The sequence below is a fragment of the Venturia canescens genome, chromosome 7 (assembly GCF_019457755.1).
Source record: "Venturia canescens isolate UGA chromosome 7, ASM1945775v1, whole genome shotgun sequence".
NCBI lineage: Eukaryota > Metazoa > Arthropoda > Insecta > Hymenoptera > Ichneumonidae > Venturia > Venturia canescens.
In genome coordinates this window covers 688,096-710,893 of record NC_057427.1, presented here as the reverse complement: position 1 = coordinate 710,893, position 22,798 = coordinate 688,096, and the positions used below count along the sequence as shown (strand labels likewise).

General features: G+C 36.7%; 4 protein-coding genes across 13 annotated transcripts in view; 3 read left to right on the top strand and 1 right to left on the bottom strand.

Annotated features, from left to right (window-relative positions):
- Positions 1–3,426: 3,426 nt before the first annotated feature.
- AGO3 (Argonaute 3) lies at positions 3,427–9,029 on the bottom strand. Of its 4 annotated transcripts, none has more exons than XM_043423556.1 (9): positions 8,753–9,029; positions 7,458–7,786; positions 7,192–7,374; positions 6,623–6,821; positions 5,291–6,468; positions 5,040–5,190; positions 4,640–4,840; positions 4,303–4,494; positions 3,427–4,013 (listed from the first exon to the last, which is right to left on the bottom strand). In XM_043423556.1, exons 1-9 carry the CDS (start codon positions 8,798–8,800, stop codon positions 3,684–3,686), a joined length of 2,811 nt encoding a protein of 936 aa, XP_043279491.1. In that variant the 5' UTR covers positions 8,801–9,029; the 3' UTR covers positions 3,427–3,683. The 4 variants fall into 4 exon arrangements, with proteins under 4 accessions (XP_043279491.1, XP_043279490.1, XP_043279492.1 ...); XM_043423555.1 differs by having other exon boundaries at positions 7,192–7,377; positions 8,753–9,028; XM_043423557.1 differs by lacking the exon at positions 8,753–9,029 and adding an exon at positions 8,589–8,746 and having other exon boundaries at positions 7,192–7,377.
- An 844-nt stretch (positions 9,030–9,873) lies between these two features.
- Positions 9,874–13,351, top strand: Herp (Homocysteine-induced endoplasmic reticulum protein). Its single transcript, XM_043423571.1, has 4 exons — positions 9,874–10,506; positions 11,168–11,505; positions 11,583–11,957; positions 12,352–13,351. The coding sequence occupies exons 1-4, from the start codon at positions 10,348–10,350 to the stop codon at positions 12,647–12,649; spliced, it is 1,170 nt and encodes a 389-aa protein (XP_043279506.1). The 5' UTR covers positions 9,874–10,347; the 3' UTR covers positions 12,650–13,351.
- A 489-nt stretch (positions 13,352–13,840) lies between these two features.
- LOC122413311 (protein dj-1beta-like) lies at positions 13,841–15,627 on the top strand. The gene is made up of 4 exons (XM_043423583.1): positions 13,841–14,361; positions 14,673–14,834; positions 14,914–15,103; positions 15,182–15,627. The coding sequence occupies exons 1-4, from the start codon at positions 14,023–14,025 to the stop codon at positions 15,307–15,309; spliced, it is 819 nt and encodes a 272-aa protein (XP_043279518.1). The 5' UTR covers positions 13,841–14,022; the 3' UTR covers positions 15,310–15,627.
- A 124-nt stretch (positions 15,628–15,751) lies between these two features.
- Positions 15,752–22,798, top strand: part of LOC122413292 (uncharacterized) — a 26,669-nt gene continuing 19,622 nt past the window's right edge. For 5 of the 7 annotated variants that reach the window (XM_043423549.1, XM_043423548.1, XM_043423542.1 and 2 more), the window contains exons 1-9: positions 15,752–15,924; positions 16,093–16,223; positions 16,295–18,958; positions 19,209–19,369; positions 19,517–19,721; positions 19,791–19,925; positions 20,019–20,241; positions 21,019–21,198; positions 21,308–22,685. In XM_043423549.1, the coding sequence (XP_043279484.1) occupies positions 16,093–16,223; positions 16,295–18,958; positions 19,209–19,369; positions 19,517–19,721; positions 19,791–19,925; positions 20,019–20,148 (3,426 nt within the window). In that variant the 5' untranslated portion in view covers positions 15,752–15,924 and the 3' untranslated portion in view covers positions 20,149–20,241; positions 21,019–21,198; positions 21,308–22,685. Of the gene's footprint in view, positions 15,946–16,092; positions 16,224–16,294; positions 18,959–19,208; positions 19,370–19,516; positions 19,722–19,790; positions 19,926–20,018; positions 20,242–21,018; positions 21,199–21,307; positions 22,686–22,798 lie in introns of all 7 variants that reach the window. The other 2 variants (XM_043423545.1, XM_043423543.1) reach the window with 2 other exon arrangements.

Below are 22,798 nucleotides of genomic sequence, written 5' to 3'. Positions count from 1 at the left end.
TACGTAAGGAACTGGCTCTCGTGTCCATCTTGGAAAGGTCATGTGTGTATGGTAAAAGCTCCGCAGTTGTAAACAAGTTTTGCGCATGCGTCAGCAGTCCGTATATACATGCTCTCTGCTGCACGCTTGTATATCTATATACACGATCGTATATATATAGCTATATACTCCTCGTGTATGTACGTAGAAAACGTAGATGGAGCGTCGCGACGCCCATCTGGCGCAATATTGCGCAGAAAGACTACTACAGATCTAAACGTTGTTTCTGACGCTCTTTTCTCTCTGTAATTGAAAAATAAACAACTTCTTTTGCATAAACCATTGTTTCAAAAGCATCTCTATTACATCTGTAATTCACAAGAAAACTAAAAACATGGAATAACACCATGCCCCGAATCCTCAAGTAACGTGTCGTTACTTTCATCGGCTTAACCGACGGTCTTTCACAAGACAGAGCCAGCGAGCCCCGCCGGCACTAATAATTAAGAAAACATCCGTCGTCACCGATAGATGTCACGGTGATCACATTTTTCCACTGCGTTTGAATATTTGAATATTACGCGAAAGTTTCTTCGTATAGTATCGGTGTACTTTGTAATTCGATCCATTTTTCATAATCGATCTCAAATCTTGTAAGAGGTATGTTTCAGAGTTTATGCAATCATGGTGCACAAATATAAACTATGTTATTAACGTGAATAATACGCTTGAGGATTCCATTCCAAACCGTCAATATTAAACAAAAAGCCACGCTTCTATGACCACGGAAATAAATTTTGTCGTACTATTTTAATAACGCGTCTCAAAATAGACCAAGAATTACAAAAATATATTCTGATCAGTCACTCGGTCATGGTCCAGCTCCCACCTTTCATTCTTCTTTTTTTGGCATTCCTCAAAGCCCTCGGAGCCAACAAGTTGACGAAAAAGCGCTACGACGGAGAACTCTCGAACTCTTTCGGAGCAAATCTCCCTGCTCTTTCGGTAATACAGTCGTCTTTCCTGTGCGTCCACTCGAACATCGTACCAAATCTACCAAATAAATCCGTTCTCTTGCGTCAAAACCCCCTCCATTCTTGACTCCGCTGACACGTGGCTGACACACATGACTGCACACGACAAACTAGAGCAAACAATGAATAGAATATACGAGAAGCGCTGTAAATAAGCGAAAGACTAAATATTTCACGTTTTAGGGCGGGTTGTTCCAACTTCTAGGTAGCTTATCTGGCGGGTAAAAGCATTGACTTGTAGACCTTTAACTGTCAGATAGGCTTACCTAGAAGTTGGAACAACCCGCCCAAGTGAGGAGATATAAATAGAGAACGATTGACCAATGGGAATGGGGCATGAAAAGGATCGCATGCTTAATCTGCTCTCTGATACGAGAAAATTTTAAGACGCGATCAACCGGTAAAAATGAAACTATTTTGTCAATCCCTATAGATGGAAAAACGTGAATTCGCAAGATCCTCCTCTCCGATATAAAACCATCCTCTATAAATTTATTGATCAACCCTCTTGGAATAAAAAAATTTTTTCGACGAAATTGACGAAATATGTAATCATAACCTCTACTTCACTGCATACATATTGCTCTTCGCTTTTTATTGGCTGCAATCAGCAAGAGTATCTTCGTTACTGCGCGGTTTTTAATGACAAAAAATCGAATTTTGTATACCATTCTGTAACCCAGCATACTAACGGAATGAATAAATCTTAGATTAAAAAGATTAAGCATATTTTTAGATTTACGAATATTCCTTCGGTGAATACGATTCTCTCTTTGTAGGAAACACGTGTATCGTGTCATTTGTTTTGAGAATATTCATCAACTGTGTATGACGCACGAACAAACTCGAAAATATTGTCCTATACGATATCTTCCATCATGAAAGTTGATAAGGAATAATAGAGACTCTTTAAGGTATTCCTTTCGCAGGGCCGTATTTTTTGATGTCGCAAACTAGGGCACTCGAAATTTTTACTGATTTCTAACCTCTGAGAAGTCGCTGTTATATGGGAAAAGCCGCTGCTTCTGCAATTTTTCCAACTTCTATCGTTGATATCTTTTTTAAACATTCGATAACCCTTTATTTTTATTGTTGCGATTGTCCATAAGCTCCGCCCGTATAAATTTTACGATTTTTGACATTTGAATTCTTTATTAAATGGTCGCGATAACCTGACCTGAAATTTCGCCAATCTATTCGGATGCAGTTGTACTTTACTGTAAATTAAAATCAATTTTTTGTAGGGATTTTGGGTTCGTGAAAGGAATACCTTAAGAGTATATGTATTCATCGAAAAAACACCTTTAGAGCAGTGCTGTAATATTTCGAGCGCGAGGGCTCTGCCCATCGTGACATTGAAAGGAGCTGATCAAACCGCATAAAACCAAAAAATTTAAACCGTGGATGTAGCATCGTCGATACGATAATTAAAAATGCACATCGGTGACAGTTAACCTCTAAGCTTTGACTCAGGCTCTGCATGAGTTTTGCTACTTTTCTTCATTACAAAATGCACATTTTAACTGCACCGCTAAATAAAGTAGATTAAAACTAATGAAAAAAGAATTTTACAAATTTATAATTTGGAACAATAACAGCATGAATGTAAAAAATTTCAATGAATATAAAAATCCACGTAGATGAATTGATCAGACAATATGGCGGCCAACAATCGCTAGATACTTATGTAATCAGTGACTATATTAATACGATGGCGAATCCTAATGGTCCCAGTTCGACACCGACACCGATTAAATGCCCAGTCTTCCAGCTGGCCACAATATTATACATATTCCATTCGCCATCGAATAATGACTATCAAAATCGACACTACTGAGCGTTTAGCTAGAGTCGGATTGGGACCCTCCTAACGTGGTGACACCAAGACCGTCATGCTCTTAATCGATACTATGACCAGGAACGAAACCGGGAAATCACTTTTTCCGATATAAAAAAAATAAATCAAAATTTATTTCATTTTTTGTGCTATTAGTTTATTCGACCGCTTAACAAATAAACTAGAAGCAAACACATAAAGGGTGATAAGAATTACCGGAAATGCAAAAAAAAATATGGAGTCCATACCTCCTAATCTTCTTACAACTGTCACCCAATCCGAATCTGACTGGTCAAAATACTTAACTCTTCCTTTTCGCGTCTTCAGGTACACTTCAAATACAAAACATAATCTCAAAATATTTTATTCGTTTATGAATATCCTCAAGCTTGGAAGAATTGTAACGCAACAAAGGTATCCATGTAATTAATTACGCCAGAATATAAGGACGACATCCTAGGTTAAATGAAAAAATAGGTAACAGCGTGATCAAATTTTCTGAAAATTATCGAGTTTCGTTCTCGAGTTGAAGTTTAAATTCAGTTGAGACAATCATAGACACGAAACTCAATGAAACAAGTTAGAAAAAATATTATCTTTATTACTTCGGAGGTGTGTTAATACTATAATATTAGTACGATTGTTTGTTCACATTCTGTATATTTTGTGTACGACAGTTAAGAAAATCTTCATAATTCAGGAAAGCCAAGGAAGTCGAACGTTTTTTTCCTTAGGTTGATGAACTCACAAAAAGAAAGAAAATGTAACTTAAAAAAAAAACGGATTTTTTTTTCACATCAAAGACGAAAATTGTTGCGTCGAGAATGATAGATTTAAAGATAGTAAAGAGAATTTGCTAGACTGTCGGAAGGCTGCGTTCCAATACTCTGACCCACTAGGTACGCAAGTTTATGTGCGTACTGGCACGGAGCCGGAACTCTTACAGTTCCTGGCCAATTGTAATACAAATGGCACAGTTTAAACGAAAGACGCTGGATGTAATCGGCTTTCATCTCCGCCGCATCATAAATCACGATGTAATGGGTTGGTGATACCGTTCCCTGATGCGACGTTTGCGGGACCAAGAAAAAATCGTACCAATTACGACGAGTTACCATACTGTCAACTATCGTCCCCGGTGATGGATTTTCCATTCTGCCGCGCTGAAAAAAATGAAGGATATTATAAAAAATGTTTTTTCATTCATTCTCCAGATATAATTGAATGCTTTACTGTTTTGTATTTCCGTCAACTAAGATTTTTTATACCGATCGTTATCGTTATAGATTTTTTTTCTTTTCAATAAATCCATTCTTATCGACTCAATTTTTTCATGGTAACTGTTGGTCGAAAACAATAGTTTATTCAGTTATCATGTCCAAGTTTATATTGATTTAATTGACGTACTTTATTTTGAAGTGATTTTTAGGGACAACAAATAAAACTACTTACTACAACAGCCAATAGGCGAGTGTTGATACGTTTCTGCACAACAATGAAAGTGAGTTTTGGCTGATACGTTGAATCAATAGACGTGAAAGCATCCAATAGTTGTTTAACCTCGTAATTTGCCACAATGTCGAGCTGCCCATCGCCGACTCCATCTCGATAAATAAATATCCTTTGCGGATTGCACCCATTGATCTTCAATGAGAAAATGATATTAGAAACGAGATCAATATATCGGTATTTGATCAATTACATTGACTCATATAAGAACATTTATTCAACCAAATTCGTAAATTAAAACTGAATCGGTTTCGAAGCGGTCGATTTCATGGTGGCTTACCTTACTATATGCTTTGATAGCGGCGACAAGACATATTTTGAGCAAGTCAACCAATTCCTGATTAGGGCGTTGAAGGCAAATTCGGCTGTACCACGACGTCAACGATTTGTCGGTACTCGCGACAAAGGCAGCGACACTTCCCTTGGATTTTTCTCCAGGCCCAGCGTGGTAAACGTCAACGCCGCAAATCATACAGTTTTTCTACCGAATGCAAATATCAATTTTTTCATTTATGCTTTATTGGCTTATATTCTACTGATCAATAAAATTCATTGCATTAATCATTATGAAAATATCTGTTCCACGAGGATTTGTAAAAATAATCATTTTAAAATATTATCGCTTAAATGTTCATGAACTTATATTATTGCCTCTATAAATGATATAAAAAGGAACTTACGAAAGGAATTTCAAGGGCCCAGAGTGCCCCACCCAGTTTGCAGTTTAGCTGTAGAGCTATTTTTTCCGAAACGCTTTTCAACTTGTCACTTCGTGAAATAGTTTTCGTAACTATCACTTGCGATCGTACGGGAGCTTCGACACAGCAGAGCCTAGAACGAAATGTTATTTTCCAACGATTAATCACGAGGTTCTTCACGTTGTATCCAAGTACTTATTTATTTAAAAATATGACAAATGAAGAATGCTAACTTTTTGATTGCAGCGTAACGATCATTTCTGTTGGTCGGACAAACCGCTACGACCATTTCAAGGTTTGGATTAATAACTTTGCGTATCTCGGAAAGATAAGTTTCAACCCGATCGTTCTGTAGTTTAATATAAATCGGTTCGGTGATTTCCATGGTCATGTTGCGTCCAACACGTCGAAGCATAGAAACGAATTCACCAGCGGTTCGAGCATCTCGATCTGTGGCCAGTATACACCAGCATCGCATGTGCGGAGTGCGAAGCATAGGATTTTTAACAACAGCTCCACCCCAGTCAGCTTTTTCACTTTTGAATGTTCTCTCTTGGCCGAAGGTCAAAATTTCCGGGGGCAAAACACGTCCCTCAAATCGTGTCGTATTTTCGGCCATTCTCAGACCCCATCCTTCCAAAATGTCATTCGCTACGGGAGTGTTTTTAACATCTTGAACAAAGCGTAGAATGACGTTCCGACGTGCTTCAGGCCCAACCTGAGTGACGGACGCCAGGTCGCGCATGACTCGAAAATCAGAACGTAATTTGTCGGTCAATCCTGACAGGTAACAAAGCTCAGGGATCAACAGCGAGACAACTTCTTTCGTTTCGCCGGTCGATGTTTTTTCTTTGCGACGATTCACCAGCAAAGGTTGATGCAAATCTTTTATTTCGATGTTCCAATGGCTTTTGTAATAATCCTGCACAACGACTTTCTCGCCTTTCCGATCGAACGAAAATAATGGATTTTTATCCCAATCTATATCGTCTATACGATAAGTGCGGTTGTTGTAACGCGTCAATACGGTCAAACCGAGAATTTCTGCGGTAACCGCGGCACGAAAATCAGAACGAGTATTTTTCTGAATCTCCCCTAACAGGTCTCTCACGGTGTCTGTTCTCATAACTCTATGAGACGCGTTGATGTTCAACTTTAATCCACCCTCGTATTCATCTATGGCGGTTACGTATCCTGGCCATAATTCCATCTTGTGTTGCGGCACGGCATGTGCACAACGAGGATTATAATTGTCTCGACCAATCCGGACTAAACTCAACGCTCTCATTACTCTCCCCAATAAATTATTGAAAAAGTGGATACTATCTGACAACTTCATTTGCGCTTGATAAATAAGAGTTACGTTGACGCTCGAACCATCCGCGGGGTGCAATGATTTGTACACCGTTTGCTAAAAATATTCATAATTCTTATCATTTTTGCTACGGTGTATCGGCATAAGACAATTTACCACGATTATCTGTAATTTTTTGCAAATTCGACATAAGAGCAAGAAAATAGAAAATACGTATATCGTAGCTAAAGAACATGATTTTTTAACTCACCGATTGTGGAAGTTTAGAGGGCAAGTAGAGAAGTGCACCATCAAAAGTTCTGGTGTTCCCAAACGTCTCGGCATGCTGGTTGAGCAGTTTACGACGAAGAGAAACAGAGTCAATTTCAGGGGAAAACTTGACTTCGTACCGAAATAGTCCTTTGCCATGTTCTACCTTCAAGTCTATATAGTTTGCTGTCATTTCGACTCTGTTTGATACAGTAAAAAACGAAAAACTTTAGAAAACTACTTTTTTAATATATTAAACACATCTTATAACAATAATTCAATCAATATTCGATCTACTGTAGAATGACCAAGAAAATAAAACATGTAGACGGAAATAGTGCGTTGTTTAATTTCATTTTCAGAATATAGAGACTCTATATCACCCACAACGATCTATCAGTTGCTCGAGTCTGAGAAATAATTAAAAAGCCAGAAAAATGAAATTTCATCATATTCTTGAAAAAAATCGTGAGGTGGTCAAGGATGAAACTAATTTGGCAATGGCCATTGGGAAAACAATTATATGAAAATAAGCGTTATCGAAATCTCATAAAATAAAGAACTACTTGCCTTTTGCCAGTTTCGCCTTGCCGAGAGATAGGTTCGGAATCAGTTGTACCCTGTGATCTGTCATCCATTGTGAGTTGGGACAATGGTCCCAAGACACCAGCACCATCACCAGATGTAGTAAGTTTTGGCACAGCGTGAACAGATTCGCCAACAGATGACGGACTGTTTAAACCCCCTGAATCGCTACTAAGAAAAAATGAAAGAAAAAGCCTTCTGTTATGCTAAAATCAATATCAAAAGAAATAAAATGAATCTTTGAAACTCACGAGAATTTTTGTGCAAAGCTCAGCAATGATCCCCGACCCGAGCTCAGGGGTAGAGGCGAAGGTGTCTGCGAAGGTTGCGGACTCTGAGATTTTTGAGCAAATTGCAACAAGTTACCTCTCCCAAAACAGATGCTGCTTCCCATGCCGCTACTGGTCACAGATGGAGCGGATTCTATTCTCGTAGGCTGTTCTGGAGAAGTTAAAGGTCCTGCAGACTGTTCTGAACTATCATCTGTGGATCCAACAGCTGCTTGTTTCTTTTTCACCATGTCCAAAAGTAGGGAGCCGCGGCCGCGTCCGATACCAGGGTTCGATGCACCGTCCATGGTCTAAATATCCATAGGTCGCGAATTATTGAGTATGCAAGCTTACAAATGTTTTGCAAAAAATGACTATTTTCTTTGTTCATATTGTTATAACGATTAACAGTATATTCTTCATTGATCAACTAGTAAACAATTCTCTAAGAGCAGTGGAATGTAATTAATATTGTTTAGCTAATCAATCACCCTTTGAATATCTACAGCTCATTTTAAATGTAGTCAAATTGAAAGCATGTTCTCTTCAAAATCGTTTTTATTTTTCTTGTTCCAACATTCTACCGATGATCATTTTTTTATTCGTTTTTCCTTGCACGAAAAGTTACTTATTATTTGGCTTTGAAAAATTTTCTACAAAATAGCAACCTTATTCTCAAATAATTTTTAAAATTTATCTATCAGGATTTTAATAGAGGGAATTCTGGGGAAAAAATGTGAAAAATTCTTTTGTTCTAAGCGGGATAGAGGTCACAAAGGAGTGTATGTAGTGTTGTTACAAAAGACAGTTTTTTTTTTGCTTCCAGCCTTTCTTTTACTAGACCGGTATAAACGATAAACTAGATTCTCGAAAAAATGCAATGATTTTCGAATAAATTTTATTTAAAACAATTCACTGACGAATATGAGATGTTTTTCCACCCGGATGCGACAATACGAGAACACGAAAAAAAAAGTTTGTCGAAGCGAGGAACTCGTGCGTGTCCTTTGTTCTTCAATGTTTGTTTGTTTTCATTGAGACATTCTACACGTTGATTTGACCTACAAAATTTTTATTTCTTTTGAAAAACTTTTGAAATATTAAATTACTTACGTTTTCTTGGATGGTTGCAATAAAAGAAGAAAACTATAATAAACGCGAATAAGAAAAAAATGTGTTTGCTGCTGCAAAGACAAAAAGAATGAAAATTTTCGAAGAAAAGACAAAGACGCAACAGCTACGAAATTCGAAGCTGAGACGTCCGAAGCACAACGTACAGCGCAGGTCTCAGATTTCTGATGAGCGAAGAAACAGGGGCTTTCCATTGGTTAGTCTGTTTCCGCAGCGCTTTTTTCGTCCTCATGGTGGTCAATCATGGAACACCATTTTTTTGTTTCTCTTCAAAAAAACGACCGCACTAAACTACCACCAAATTCACTTTCATTATTTGAATTAAATTATTTATCAATTTTAACTAACTGGTAAGAATTGATTCTGAATATCCATGTATGTAAAAAGCATCCCAACTAGACACAAATTGCATACGTATTCGCTCTGTGCGCGTACACATACTACTTTGAAAGTGAGCGTGTGTTGTGTATACGTATTCCCCCAAAAACGCCGGAGTCCCCGTATGGTGGCGCCCGCAGTATGCATGAATACACTAATACTATTAGTGCAATAGTATTAGATTTTTTGCTTCGCCCACGTGCACAGAGCGAATAGCGGTTTATTTTTATAGAAATTCTGCATGCAAATATAATTTAAGTACGAACAAAAATAAAATATTCACTTAAAGAGTAATCAGTAAACGATTTTCACGTCGATAAGCCGACATTTTTATAAAAACGTATAACTATATACATGCAAGAGGAAAGAAGTGCATGGTGAGCCATTCTAGCCGCTCTATCCTCATATTTTTCTTTCTTTCATTTACCGGTTGAACAGCGAGTGACCGATTGGTAAATGAGGCAGCAGGCGACCGAACCAACAGATTGTTCTAACTTCTAGCAGGTTCTAGGTAAGCCTATCTGACAGTTAAAGGTCTACAAGAATGCTTTTACCCGCCAAATAAGCTACCTAGAAATTGAAACAACCCGCCCTTAACTTTTGTGCCGTTTGCATACAGAAGACTGTGTATTTGTATCTGTACTTTTGTATCGCATGGGAATATTCAAAACTATAACGCTATAACATTTTTTTTATCAAGGTCAGATAACAAAGTAACAGAGACCAACCTTCGTTTTTAATGTTTTAATGAAATGAAAACTCCGCGAACCCCGCGAACTGAGCATGTGTTCTATCTTGCATGTATAGCGCTCCTAGCGATTGAGGTTGGTACTTGATTGATCGTAGAATGCTCGACAGGCTTGACAGAACACGTCTTTAGAATTTGTTGTTCCATGGCAATCTATCTTCGCTCTCATCATAACATTTTTTTAACATTTTAAGTAAAAAATCAACGATAAGAAACGTTTCCGTGTCTGTCACTCGTGACGCGCGCTATCTGTAAATTTGAGGCGTAAAACAGGAATAATAGAGATAAAGAGTTGCTAGAGAGAGGGGCGAGGAGGGTGTTATCAGGAAGGTTTTGTTAGTTTATCACACTATTGAAAGCTACTTGAGTTCGGGCAAGCAGCCAATTGCTGAAACATTTAAAGAACTGACACGGATCGTATTTTTCCGTCGTTTTTTGCTGTCACTTCGTACAGTTAAATAAATAATTGATTCAGTGTTATTAGTGCATGTGAAAATTAAGTTTTTGTAGTCACACCGTCGTATGATCATAACGATCGTTAATCAAGGAAAAATCAACCTACTCATTCAATTGGACAAGTAAAAACTTAAAGCAGCTGTTGAACAAGTTCGGAGGATGGAACCAACGAGATACGGAAATAGTGACGATAACCATGTCAAGCTCATTGTAAAAGCCCCAAATCAGGAAATCCAAGATCAAATCATTGAGTGTACACTCGAATGGACTGTCGCCAGACTCAAGGATCATCTTTTTCAAGTTTATCCAACCAAACCCGTAAGACTTTCTCTTTCTCGTTATTTGTTGATTTAATCAATACTTATATATTTATTCCATAATCAAAAAGTAGCTTCTGTTTCCCTTTGTTGTCATTCTATTTCTCTGCTATCGAAAATTTGTAGCTTTGCCACTTCTCCAGTGGGTTTTTTTTTTCTTTTTAAATTCATTGGTACAACCCTCAGTTTTTATATACATTGTCCCAGAATAAAATCAAGTGCAAATTTTGTTGAAAAATGGTATTCCATTATACCAGTGGGAATTTCTTTGACAAATTACATTTTTATATTGGTGATCATGGTAATTGAAAAGAAAGATTAAGGAAATTAGAATGTAAACAGTAATACTATAGATAGACTATTATTTTCAGATTAGCTAAATATTTTTCAAGTGTTTCGCAAAGCAAAAGTCCAAAAATTGAGCTCCTCTAAAAGCAGTAGAGGGAACATTGATAATGGATATGATACAAAATTGATTACTGATAACAAATTTGTCTTAAGTAGGGACATCAAGCCATTCCTTTCAGCCATTCCAAAGTTTTGCTGGTTCAATGGAATTAATATTTTAACTTAGCGGAATTCTAATTTAAAGCACTAAGAATAGATTATGTTTAAAAACCATCGGTTATGATACACATTTTTCTTTTCCTCTCAATTTTCAGAAAGTAGAAGAGCAAAACATAATATTGATGGGCCGACTACTCAACGACTCAATGATATTGAGAGATGTTTTGCATCCAGAGCACAGCATGGAAAGCAATTTATTAATAATTCATTTAGTATGTAGAAATGATGAGCGAACATCATTGCCAGATCAAGAGAAGTCATGTGGAAGTAACGATTCGGTGGACACCAATAGCGAAGGTTCAGCACATGTTACGGCAGGATCGAGATTCGTCGAACCTTCGGTGCTAGAGCAATATTACAGTCAGCTTAGCAAACAACAAATAGCATGGATGCAACAAGCGTACGCGCATTATTTCACCCGGTATATGCAAATGTGAGTGCACGAATGAAATATGAGAAAAAACAAATTTATTTCAACAAATGATCTTTGTTTTTCTATTGGGGTTTTAGTATGGCTGCTCAAGGGATACAAGTCGAAAGCAATCCAATGTTCATGCAGACCAATGATAACACCAGAGCAACCGAAAGCATGTACAATAATGTTAACATAACGGCAAACAACCACAACAATATTCAAAACAATAACGAAGTCGATCAGCGTCCAGAACTCGCTCGAATTGGAGGTGGCCTTGTTGGTCAACCTGAAGCAGATGCCAACAATGATAATAACAATGGGCCGGCAAATGATGCTGCCGCTCTGAATCGTGATTGGCTCGATATATTCGACATGCTTTCCAGGATTGTTGTTCTTTCGAGCATCGTGTATTTTTATTCTTCGCCCTCTCGTTTTCTCGTAGTGACTTTTCTCGGATTCGCCATTTATCTGTAAGTTTTCATTTTGGTATTATACCAATCAATCCCTACTTCGTAGGAGAATTTTCAAAATTCGACATGAAAAAATTCTTGATTTTTTTTAAAAGACTTTTTCGATTAATCACTGCATAGAAAATTCCTTTTTCACGAAATTCGGGTCAAAGTTGATATAAATATTTTTATTTTCGGGTCTGTATGACTCAGACGGCTACTCATAACTTTGGCAGCGATTGATATTTGCAGGAGATTATTCTATTAAGAACAAAATAACTTCTGATGTTTATAGATAAGGGTGGTGACCTTTTGTAAAGTCAAAAGATATAGCAGGCCAACATAAGTTAGACGTGATAATTTAGAATTTATTTTGCTTTTTGCATTTGAATTGAATTTTTTAAATTCTTCCCAGAATTCAAGGTGGATTCTTCAGAGCTCAACCCGGTTTCCTTCCTGCTGAAAATAACAATGCCCGGATTCCGAATAACAATAATCAAGTTCGGCAAAATGATGCTGCTCCACCTGCTGAACAAGCCCCAACGCCGATTCATCGAGTACAACCGACTTTGGTTTCCGGTGGTGATGAGCAAGCGGAAACGAGGACGAATTTGAACGAGGAAAACGAGAGGCCTGGTGCTTGGGCTTTTACTTGGACATTTTTCAGTTCCTTCTTCGCGTCGCTTATACCTGATCAACCGAACGTTATTTAATCACTATAAAATTTCAATTAAAAGAAAAATTATTCCGTTTATTTTTTATTGTCAATTATTCCAGCCCCCAAAAGCTTGTGAATCGTACGTCCGTTGCCGTTGGTGATATCCATTTTGTACGAGTATTGAGCAGCAATATTCGTTCGGGAAATCCAGTTGAAAATACTGTATTATATTGTTTGTGTTATCGAAATATTTTGTCATGTGGAAAAATTTCTATCAATGCGAATTTATTCAAGCGCTTTATACGCTTTCGTTTTGCTGATTCCGTTTGGAAATTGTACGTACTCGCGAACCTTCTTCACAGATTTTTCAATATATTTCAAATGACTAATATTTTTCACATTTCTCTCTACGATATGATTGATTACATCATGGATACGTTCGATGTATATGTATATAGATTATTTATACGTATATATTTATAAAACGTATCCGTGCAACGTTGAAAATGAAAAAGATTATGCGTCAACGGACAAGTTGACATTATTCCAGGGAGATGAAATATTATTATAATCTTTGTGTGTATATGTATATGTATATATCCAAAAGAATGTTGAATAAATACTGTATAGAATTGCTAGGATCTTTCAATTTCGTTTGGGAAATATGTGTATAGAGTTAATAAGAGTAATTATGTAATGGCTACAGTTCGCATTATTAATAAGTGAGAGTCTTTGTGCAATAAACGCAGTTCCGTAATTGTGCCTCGATTATTTAAAACATGATGAATCTTGATCAGTATTTGGTCTTTTTTTTATAACCGCAACAGAGCCATTTTAACGGTTGCAACCAATTAATTTTATGTTCAGAAGGTACGAGCGACAAAATCGTAGGGGATTGCTTGACTTGTGGGATAAAAAAAATACCCTGAAAATCATTATTGAATCCACGGAAATCGTGCATTAAGTTGCAAGTTTTTAGTTGTTAAAAATTTGTGAGAAATAAATTTATTTGCTTTTTTAGATGTTTCAGCTTTGTTCGACCGTTTCAGTTACCGTATTATAGACGGCAAAGAGATGAATTGACGTTTTTGTTAGATAACAAATGAACGCATTAATTAACGTCTTATCAAAAATTGTAATAATTCGACGGAATTCTTATTGAAAAGTTATATTAAAATTCATGGTGAATGATTATAGTTATTGAAATTTTATCAAGAAGGAATGAAATGAATTTATGTTTATGACATCAGTTGAAGGCGTAAATGCGCAGAATAAAAAAAGTGCAAAAGTTTGGTAATAGACATGTTCGAATCGCCAAAAGTAATGGCGGTAAAAACACAGAAAGTAGGGATGAGGTTTTGTAGCGCGATTCTGATGTAAAAAACAAAGAGATTCACGTAATATGGTAATAAATTTGCATCATGAAAAATGATGAAAATTCATTTCAATAAATTAAGATCGTATGTGACAGTGAGTTTCTCATCATCGGTGATTCTTCCTCGTAAATATTTCAACGGTGGGGGGATCAGCTCGATCACAACAGCGCAAAAAAATTATCTGCACTGGTCTGCTGCAAACATCAAATCGCGACCGCTTTTTCCAGAAACTCGCCAATTTTGTCTGTATTTCTTGTTTAAAAGTTCATTCAAATCTTTTATATCACTCGCCGGTGAGACAATGGCAACGAAAAGTGCCATTTTACTACTGGCTGACGGTGCTGAAGAAATGGAAGCAGTTATAACTGCCGATGTTTTACGTCGAGCCGGTGTAAGTTCAGTCCGTTGAGTTGTAACAGATAATATAACCTCAAAAGTTCGAGTTATAAGCTACACTGGGAGTCGATTGTTTTACGTTCCGATGGTTTACGACGGTTGAATACATCGACTCGTAAATCCTAACACTCCGCTGACAGTACATGGTTACTATTCGTTTATGTAAATGAATAACGCTTATGATATGCCAAATTTTTCAAACTTCAAATAAATGAGAGTTTCGGCATGTCCAAAATTCAATAATCCTTATACTTTGATGACATTGAATGCTGCGTTCCATCAAGATCTCACTAACTTGCATTTCAGATTGATGTTATGATTGCCAGCATCACTGGAAATGAATCTGTAAAATGCAGTCGAAATGTTACCATAGTAGCTGATGCCAAGTTCGATGCAGCGATAAAGGATAGAAAATACGATGTTGTTATTCTCCCTGGTGGTCTAGAAGGATCCAAAGCCCTTGCTAAAGTATTTTTCATTAACTAATAAATTTATCGACAACATTGAATGGGAACTGAATTATCGAAAAAACTGATTTAATCTACAGTCTACAGAAGTAGGGACTCTCCTAAAAGCTCAAGAAAAGGAAAATCGCATTATCGCTGCAATTTGTGCAGCACCAACTGCTTTGAAAGCTCATGGAATTGCAAAAGGAAAAAAAATAACGTCATATCCATCTATGAAGGAGCAATTAACCGAGGATTACCAATACTTGTCTGAAAAAGTTGTAGTTGATGGTAAAATAGCTCTTTTGTAATGCTTACATCTTTTTTCAAAAAATTCGTCATTTATCAATGAATATTGATTTTCTACAGGTAATTTGATTACTAGCCAAGGACCAGCTACTGCTTACAACTTTGGACTAGCAATCGTTGAAAAATTATTGAATAAAGAAACAGCGCTAAAAGTGGCCTCAGGTCTACTGTTCGGAGATTATAAGTAACTAAAAGGTCGATTTGAATCAACGTATCGTTCAAACGATGTATTGCTATTAATATTTCTGGATTTACAAATAGTAAACTGATCAATTAAAAATGGTATAATAATGGAGATTCGAAGGAGAAATTGTCACTATTTCATTTACAAAAATTCTTGAATTATAATCTTTTGTTCAAATTCATTCAATACTCTGGGAATCAAAATTATTTTCACAGTTTGAAAATATACTTTGATGGAAAAAGTCATCGTTTTTTTTGTCTTATGTATCCGCCGCACATGAATATATATGTCAACAGCAAAATAAAGATTACTGCAATCCCGACCGAGTAGTTTTGACATTTTTGTATTATAGTTGTATAGCTGCTCGCTCGCTTATGAAGCGCCATCATTCGAAAGGCGTTCAAAAGAAATAGCATTTTAACCGTTTTTTCACGGTTTAAACTTTTGAAGTTTCCTTGTTTTTATTATGTGTATTTTATTGATGCGTGTATGGAAAACAGTTCTGTAGCAGCATTATTAAATATTGATCGTTATAATTCCAGCAATGTCATAATCAGCGTGTTTGGAAGATTGAAATTAAATTGACATCAAACAACTGGCTTTTCGAAGAAATATAAAGGTTATCCCGCGTAGTGATACGGTGATACTTAATTTTTTACATGGAGAACTTTTTCAGAAAGTTTACGAGATGCACTTATTCTAAAACGAATAAATTATTACAAAATCTGTGATCAAGCAGCGATTTCCCTTGAACAGCGTACCACTTATTGAAAAAATTAAATTTCAGATGCGCAAATCATCTAACTTGCGGCAATCTCTCGCGAGTGCTCAGTCTAATGAAGCGAGCAATGAGAGTAGTCCAGCGACTATGACGATAAAAACTCGGCGTGTTAGCTTTGCCAACAAAAAACATGTCAAGTAAATATCCTCTTCATTCATTTGTCTTAAAACCTAAAATATCATTGAATGTCATAGAGCCTTATTTTCAGAGAATTTTGTGATTCGGTGGAACAAGGTACACTGTGGGATAATACCTACGAGGAAACTGATTCGAGCCAAATAAAGAACAGCCACAATTCAAATAACTGTGAGCAAACAAATGTTGGAGAACAAGGTTCTGAACCATTGAATCAATATGGCAATAAATCTGTACAGCCGTTCCCACAGATTGGTGACTCTAATGTTATTCAACAAGGATCGCCATTTAATATTGATACTGAACTCGAAAGGGTGGAAAGGACAGTGAAAAAATGGGAAGATATGAGACATACATCGGTGAGTGGAATAGGTAGTTCACCTGAAACTCGCAATACAAAAAAGTTCAATGATATTTTGAAAGATACTTCAACCGAAATGGATGAAACAGCACCAGTCTCCTCACTTTTGCAATCAGCAGCCAACGATTCAAATTTGCTGTCTAATAGGGAGGGCACTAACGAATCGCTTGAAAAAGTAACAATTTACCATGATATATCTATGGATTTTACCAGAGCCGCACACCATGTTTCGAACTTTGAGAAGCATCAAAATATACTTTATGATCAAGGAAATACAACCAAAACAGCAATATTCCGAGACGAACCAATGGATTTTACTGAAGCTGTTTGCAATGCTGCAGAACGTGATGATCATCGGAATATGATTTACGAAAAAGAAAACATCACGAAAACAACGATTTTTCGTGACAAATCAATGGATTTTACTGAAGTTGTTTGCAATGCTGCAGAACGTGACGATCATCGGAATATGATTTACGAAAAAGAAAACATCACGAAAACAACGATTTTTCGTGACAAATCAATGGATTTTACTGAAGTCGTCCACAGTGTTCCGAAACTTGATGGGTATCGAAATGTGATTTATGAGAATGAAAATACCACCAAGACAACGATTTTTCATGATGAATCAATGGATTTTACTAAAGTCGTACGCAATGTTTCGGAAATTCATGGGCATCGAAATATGATTTATGAAAAAGAAAATCCAGAAAAAACAACAATCTTTCATGATAAATCAGTGGATTTTACTGAAGTCGTCGCGTCCAACGTGCCGAGTTTTGAGAAGCATCAAAGTGTCATTCGTAATAAAGAAAATACCGAAAAAACAATGATCTTTCATGATGAATCTGTGGATTTCACTGGCGCGATACAAAATCGAAAATTAATGAATATCTCTGAAAATTCAAATACTCTTCTCGCTTCGCCTCAGTCCAAAGAAGATTCGATTGCAGATTTCTCTACCGCAACGAATTGTCAAAATGTAAATATGCTAGAAGCCACACAAAAAACTAAAGTTTTTCCTGACGATTCAATGGAATTCACCGCTGCAGTCTCTTCTCAAATCGCACCAGAAAATCATGAAAATTATCGATTTCTTGGTCCAGTGCATTTGGAAGATAAAGAAAATATTCCTCAAAAAAATTCAGTTTTGTTGGACGAAGAACATTGTCCCGTAGATAAGGAGAATTATTTCCCAGGTCATACAAAAATGTGTTCTCGAGGCACTGAAATTCGAAAGCCTCGGATCAAAAGTATTCAAATTCTCAAATTTCCGGACTCGGAGCATTGTAAACAAGTGTATAAAGATTCGAGTAAATCTCGAGAAACATGCTGTTCCGGTGATTTGGCAGACATGAGTGGGATTAAACCTTTATCTAGAGTACACGAGCATCCAACTTCCAATATAGTTCGGTCTGAAAATAGTGAAAAAAGAGGTAGCGCGATGCTCACGAGCGATGAAATGGAATTTACATCGCCAATACCAACATCTATCCTTAAATCGCATTCCAATTTTGAGAATATTGAAGTGGGAGGAATCGGAGTGGAAAAAAACCAAGAAAGTAACAACGATATTAGCAATAAAAAGGAATTTTTACCTTCAGGAATGTATGTGATGAGAAAACGTTCACCCGACAATGTTTCCGGAATGAGTGCTAAACCTTTGTCGCCCGGAATTCAAATGTCGTTGGAAAAAAATGCACAAATGAATCCTGAATCAATCATTATTGGGAATGAGAACATGGAGCTAACTGTAATTGAGAGTTCACCTTCAAAATACGATCTTGATTTTTCGGATAAATTACTAGAGAAAAGGCATTTTTCGCAGGTTTGTCCCAACTTTGATATCAGTGACGTTCCACCGTTTTGCTCAGAAAACGATCATGAAAACTTCGACGAACAAATGCCAACTGCAGATTTGTATTCGAGGAAAGAAGCGTCATTCGTTTCTACTGAGAACATGAGTACTAAGTCGAGTAATTCTCTACTTTCTGCTTCCGAAAGTTTCGATAAATTACATTCTGCTGCTATAAAATTACATGAAAATGAGGAGTTATCCTTGCAAAATGAAACTTGTAACGTTTCCATGTCCATCGAGAATGTTGATCAGCAAAATAATGAAAATATAATGACTACGAAAATCAATCAAAGCTGTTCGAATGGCCATATGGTAGTTCAAGACATCGATGGCAGTTATCTTATTTTGGGATGTTCAGTTTCGGATGCGTCAATAGCGACTGAAGTTTCGAATCCACACATCAATTCTTCTGAATCGAAGGAAGTAGGAAATCCAGGCAGATTAATCGTGGAACGTGAACCGCTCAAACCTGATTCTTTTAGCATCTTGAAAGAAACTATTGAAAATTTATCAAAAAGGTTTGTTCAAATGTGTTCTAAATTTTGAATGCTATTAAGAGAGAGTTCATTTTCATCTAGTACAGAATTTGTTTTTTTACCACGAAAATAGTACAATTTTTCCTTCTGCACAGAAAATCCAACAGCTTTTCGCTCTTTTCCGGTTTTCACCTGTAACAGTAATTTTTCACAAGTCACGCAGCTTCGCCTCTCTAATCTACTGATCCGGAAAAATCATCTAATATTTGAAAACCAACATGTAAAATTTTAGGTCAGAGACCATCTGGAGCATAAAACGAATGGACGAAAAAGTTGTGGCTTTTAATTTTTTGTCCAAAGCAATCGTCCTTGTGGTTCGGTTAGAGCAAATCTCAGATCCAGAGGTCACAGGAACTATCAAACGTATTGAATTCTTATCACAATTGGTTAGAAGTGAGTATGCCTGGAGTAATGTTGAAAAATGTAGAGTGTTGCGGTTGAGCACGAAGAAAATCAAATTTTTCAATCCAAACCGCGAAACATCTTTCATATTCTCTTGTATTGGTTAAATTCTGTCAAAAAAAAAAAAAAAAAAAACAGAGGAAGCAGATCCCGGCTTAACGTTGACTCACGATTTGGTGCTGGGAGAACTGGACGCTGCTTCTTTGTCGCAATTATTTAAAACATACGAGGAAATACCTCAGTTATTGGAAGACGTGTCGAGCCGTGTGAAAGTGGGAATGGAGTTCCAGTTTTCGCTAGATCATTTGCGAAACCATAACGTAATGGAATTCGAAGGGAATCGGTAAACGAACAACATTATCTCTCGCAGTAAATTTTCGAACAGCGTCTACGTCTTTTGTTTTCGTTTCAGATTAACTTTTCTCGCTGACACCAGAGATATAAAAGGAGGGATTATGGTGAACGTTATTATAGAAATGAAACAGTTCAAAGAAATAAATCCCAACGACATAACCGTTGTATGTTTGCTGGGAGGTGAAAAAATCAAGTAAGCAGAAAATATTCGATATTTGAATTGGTGAACAATTTGTAAAATTCCCACCTCAACAACGTCTCTAAATTATCGTATTTTTTCATCCAGGAAATCGGATATTCAACAATTAGTCATGAACATAAAAAGAGATCAACATTTCCTTCAGCTGTACATGAACGATGTGCAGCATTATCTTGATTTGTCAGAGGAAACGGGCGCTCGAACTGCAATTGTATAAATTGTCAAACCACTCAACGTGCCATCGTTTTATTGAGAAATTATAATCTACTATAAAATTTCCATAATTTGTAAAGAAACCACGAAATACGAGGTAATGCGTTACTTTGATGAATTAGCTTTTACTTAAAGTAATAAATATTTGTGTTCATTCGTATTCATTTATTTAATTTTACCATCCAAAAAGTATGTAAAAATATATTTCTTATCCCATATAGAAGGAAACTTCCCGAGCCATAACGGATGTTATTTTTTATTGTTCTTTTTCGACTACCATTACAGAAGTCAACCTATACTTTTTCCATTTACATTGTCATTCAGGTTTTCTTGTCTTACTCTTCTAACGTACGTACCATAAAGTAGTACGATATGGCAGTATTGGAAACCTGGAAAGCATACAATTTCCCATGATAAAACGAATGGTTTCGGACGATGCGAAATCTTGAATACAGCAGAACTTACAGCAACAAACATGTCTATGGATATGTTTGCCAAAGAGCATGCTCTGAGAACGAACGGCTTATAAGTCATCATAATTAGAATATCAGTCATAAGAGACTTTTCTCCAGAACCTGCCCAATCACTTCCGTATATCGCTTCTCGGAACATGTCGTGCTGATGAAATGAAAACGAGAAAAAGATCGAACGTTTCAGCATGATGAGCAATATCATTATTTCTGTTATTAACTTATTTTCTTTCATGCAACGAGTCGACGATACCTCGGTTTCTAAAAATGATCCGAACCATCCGTAAACTAATATTTGCGCGAATTTCAAGGCTATGTAGATAGAAACAGTCATTGCTTTTCCCGGACTCAACTAAAGAAAGTTGTATAATAAACACGATAAAAGAATATCTTTTAATTCACAGATGAGAAGCAAAACATACTGTCAGTGTGCGAAAGTTGGACCATCGAAAAATGCATTGGCTCAATGAAATCATACCTACAGACCTAGTACAAGGTTGAAGATGAACGACTTACGTGTGCAGCTTGATAAATAAGAGCGCACATGACCATCGAATTGGTCACTAACATCCAAAGGACTATGGGTCCGTATATCTGTTCAAGATGATCTTGACATCTCGTTAGAATTTGATGTCTGCTTATACATTCGCTTATTACTTTATGATAATTAACTTGTGATCTTAAATTTCGTAGACGATGCGATAACGTTCGGAGTTGCCCACAAATTTGGGTATGATCCCGGATAGGGTAGAATGAATTTAAAGACATCGACTCCACGAGTCAGTTGAATTATTATGAATATTATTGGTGTGATCAAATACATTCTGACTGCCATATATGATATTGTCGAGAGAATCAACGAGGGTCGATAAAACGACAGCAGAGGTGATAGTAGAATGGGACGCAGTTCAATATCATTCAGATCCGAATCAAATGTTGTTCCGAGCTCGATATGAAGTTCGACCAGACGTTCTCGATAATACGTCAAACAAGACATCTTTACAACAATCATTTTCATTCACGAAAATTTTCAACTGCGACAATATCCCTCGTTCAAATGGTGCAACTACTTTGTATAAAAAATTCGGAATTCTCGCTCGTTTTTTATATAAAAATCAGCTTTCTCATTCGAATATGATGTTTTCGGGCATCAATTTTTTTATAGCTCGATCATCCGATTTTCAGAAAAGAAATTTTTTCTTTCTATCTACAACGAACTTGGAATAATTGAAAAATCCATACCCCTCAATACACGTTTTCGGCATCTATGAAATCATCGAACTGGCCCATTTTTTCATTCACAATATAAAGTTTCAACGAAGCGTTCTTGCACCATTTGCACAGTCAGAGGAGAGCACACCGAAACTTGAAAAAGCAGAATAGTGAACAACTTTTTATTACTTTTTGTATGACGGTGAGGAAACTTAGGGCTGCACTGAATCCTTTGAAAAATGAAGAGAGACTCGCAATGTGTTGATAGGAAAAATTGAGTAAGGCACAGCTCATGACAAGTGCAGCCGAATCGTGAATAACGATGACCGTTCGATAAAGAGTACTGGGATTTGTGCTTGGCCACAACCCGGTGAAGAGTAAAAGTCGTTTTATGATGTACGACTGATATTTCTCGAATTGATTTAACATTTTCAGATTTTACACGAGAAAATCTAATTCGCAGAAAATCATCAGACACTGAGCATCGTCGGGAGGAAATAATGGCAGAATCTAGTTTCCGTAACAAAATATGCGTCAATGAAATTTTACCTCGGAGGGATCATTTTGAACCAAGAATTTCCGCTCGCCTTTCTTCATTATTCATCCGATAATATACGATAATGAACCCGCTGTATTTTGCAGATGATACGGGAGCTCGAGAACTTACCACGAAGCATTGAGTTTCGATCGATCAACGCTTATGCTTTATGCTCTCTAGTACTTTGCACTCGAATTGCAATTCGGATGTCATCGACCGTCATTACCGGAAGGGACTCGATGGGAGGCAATTACGAAGAAAAAGGTGGTCATTAAAAAAAATCCAGACTCGACGTGAATATTTACAAGTTCATCAGATCAGGTACGAACTCTCTATATCATTCTTCTATATAATAGTTAGTTCGGATCGTCTGACGAAAGGTCTTCGACCTTCCTTTCTCTATTTTTCTTTTACATTTCATCTCGAAAGGTCTT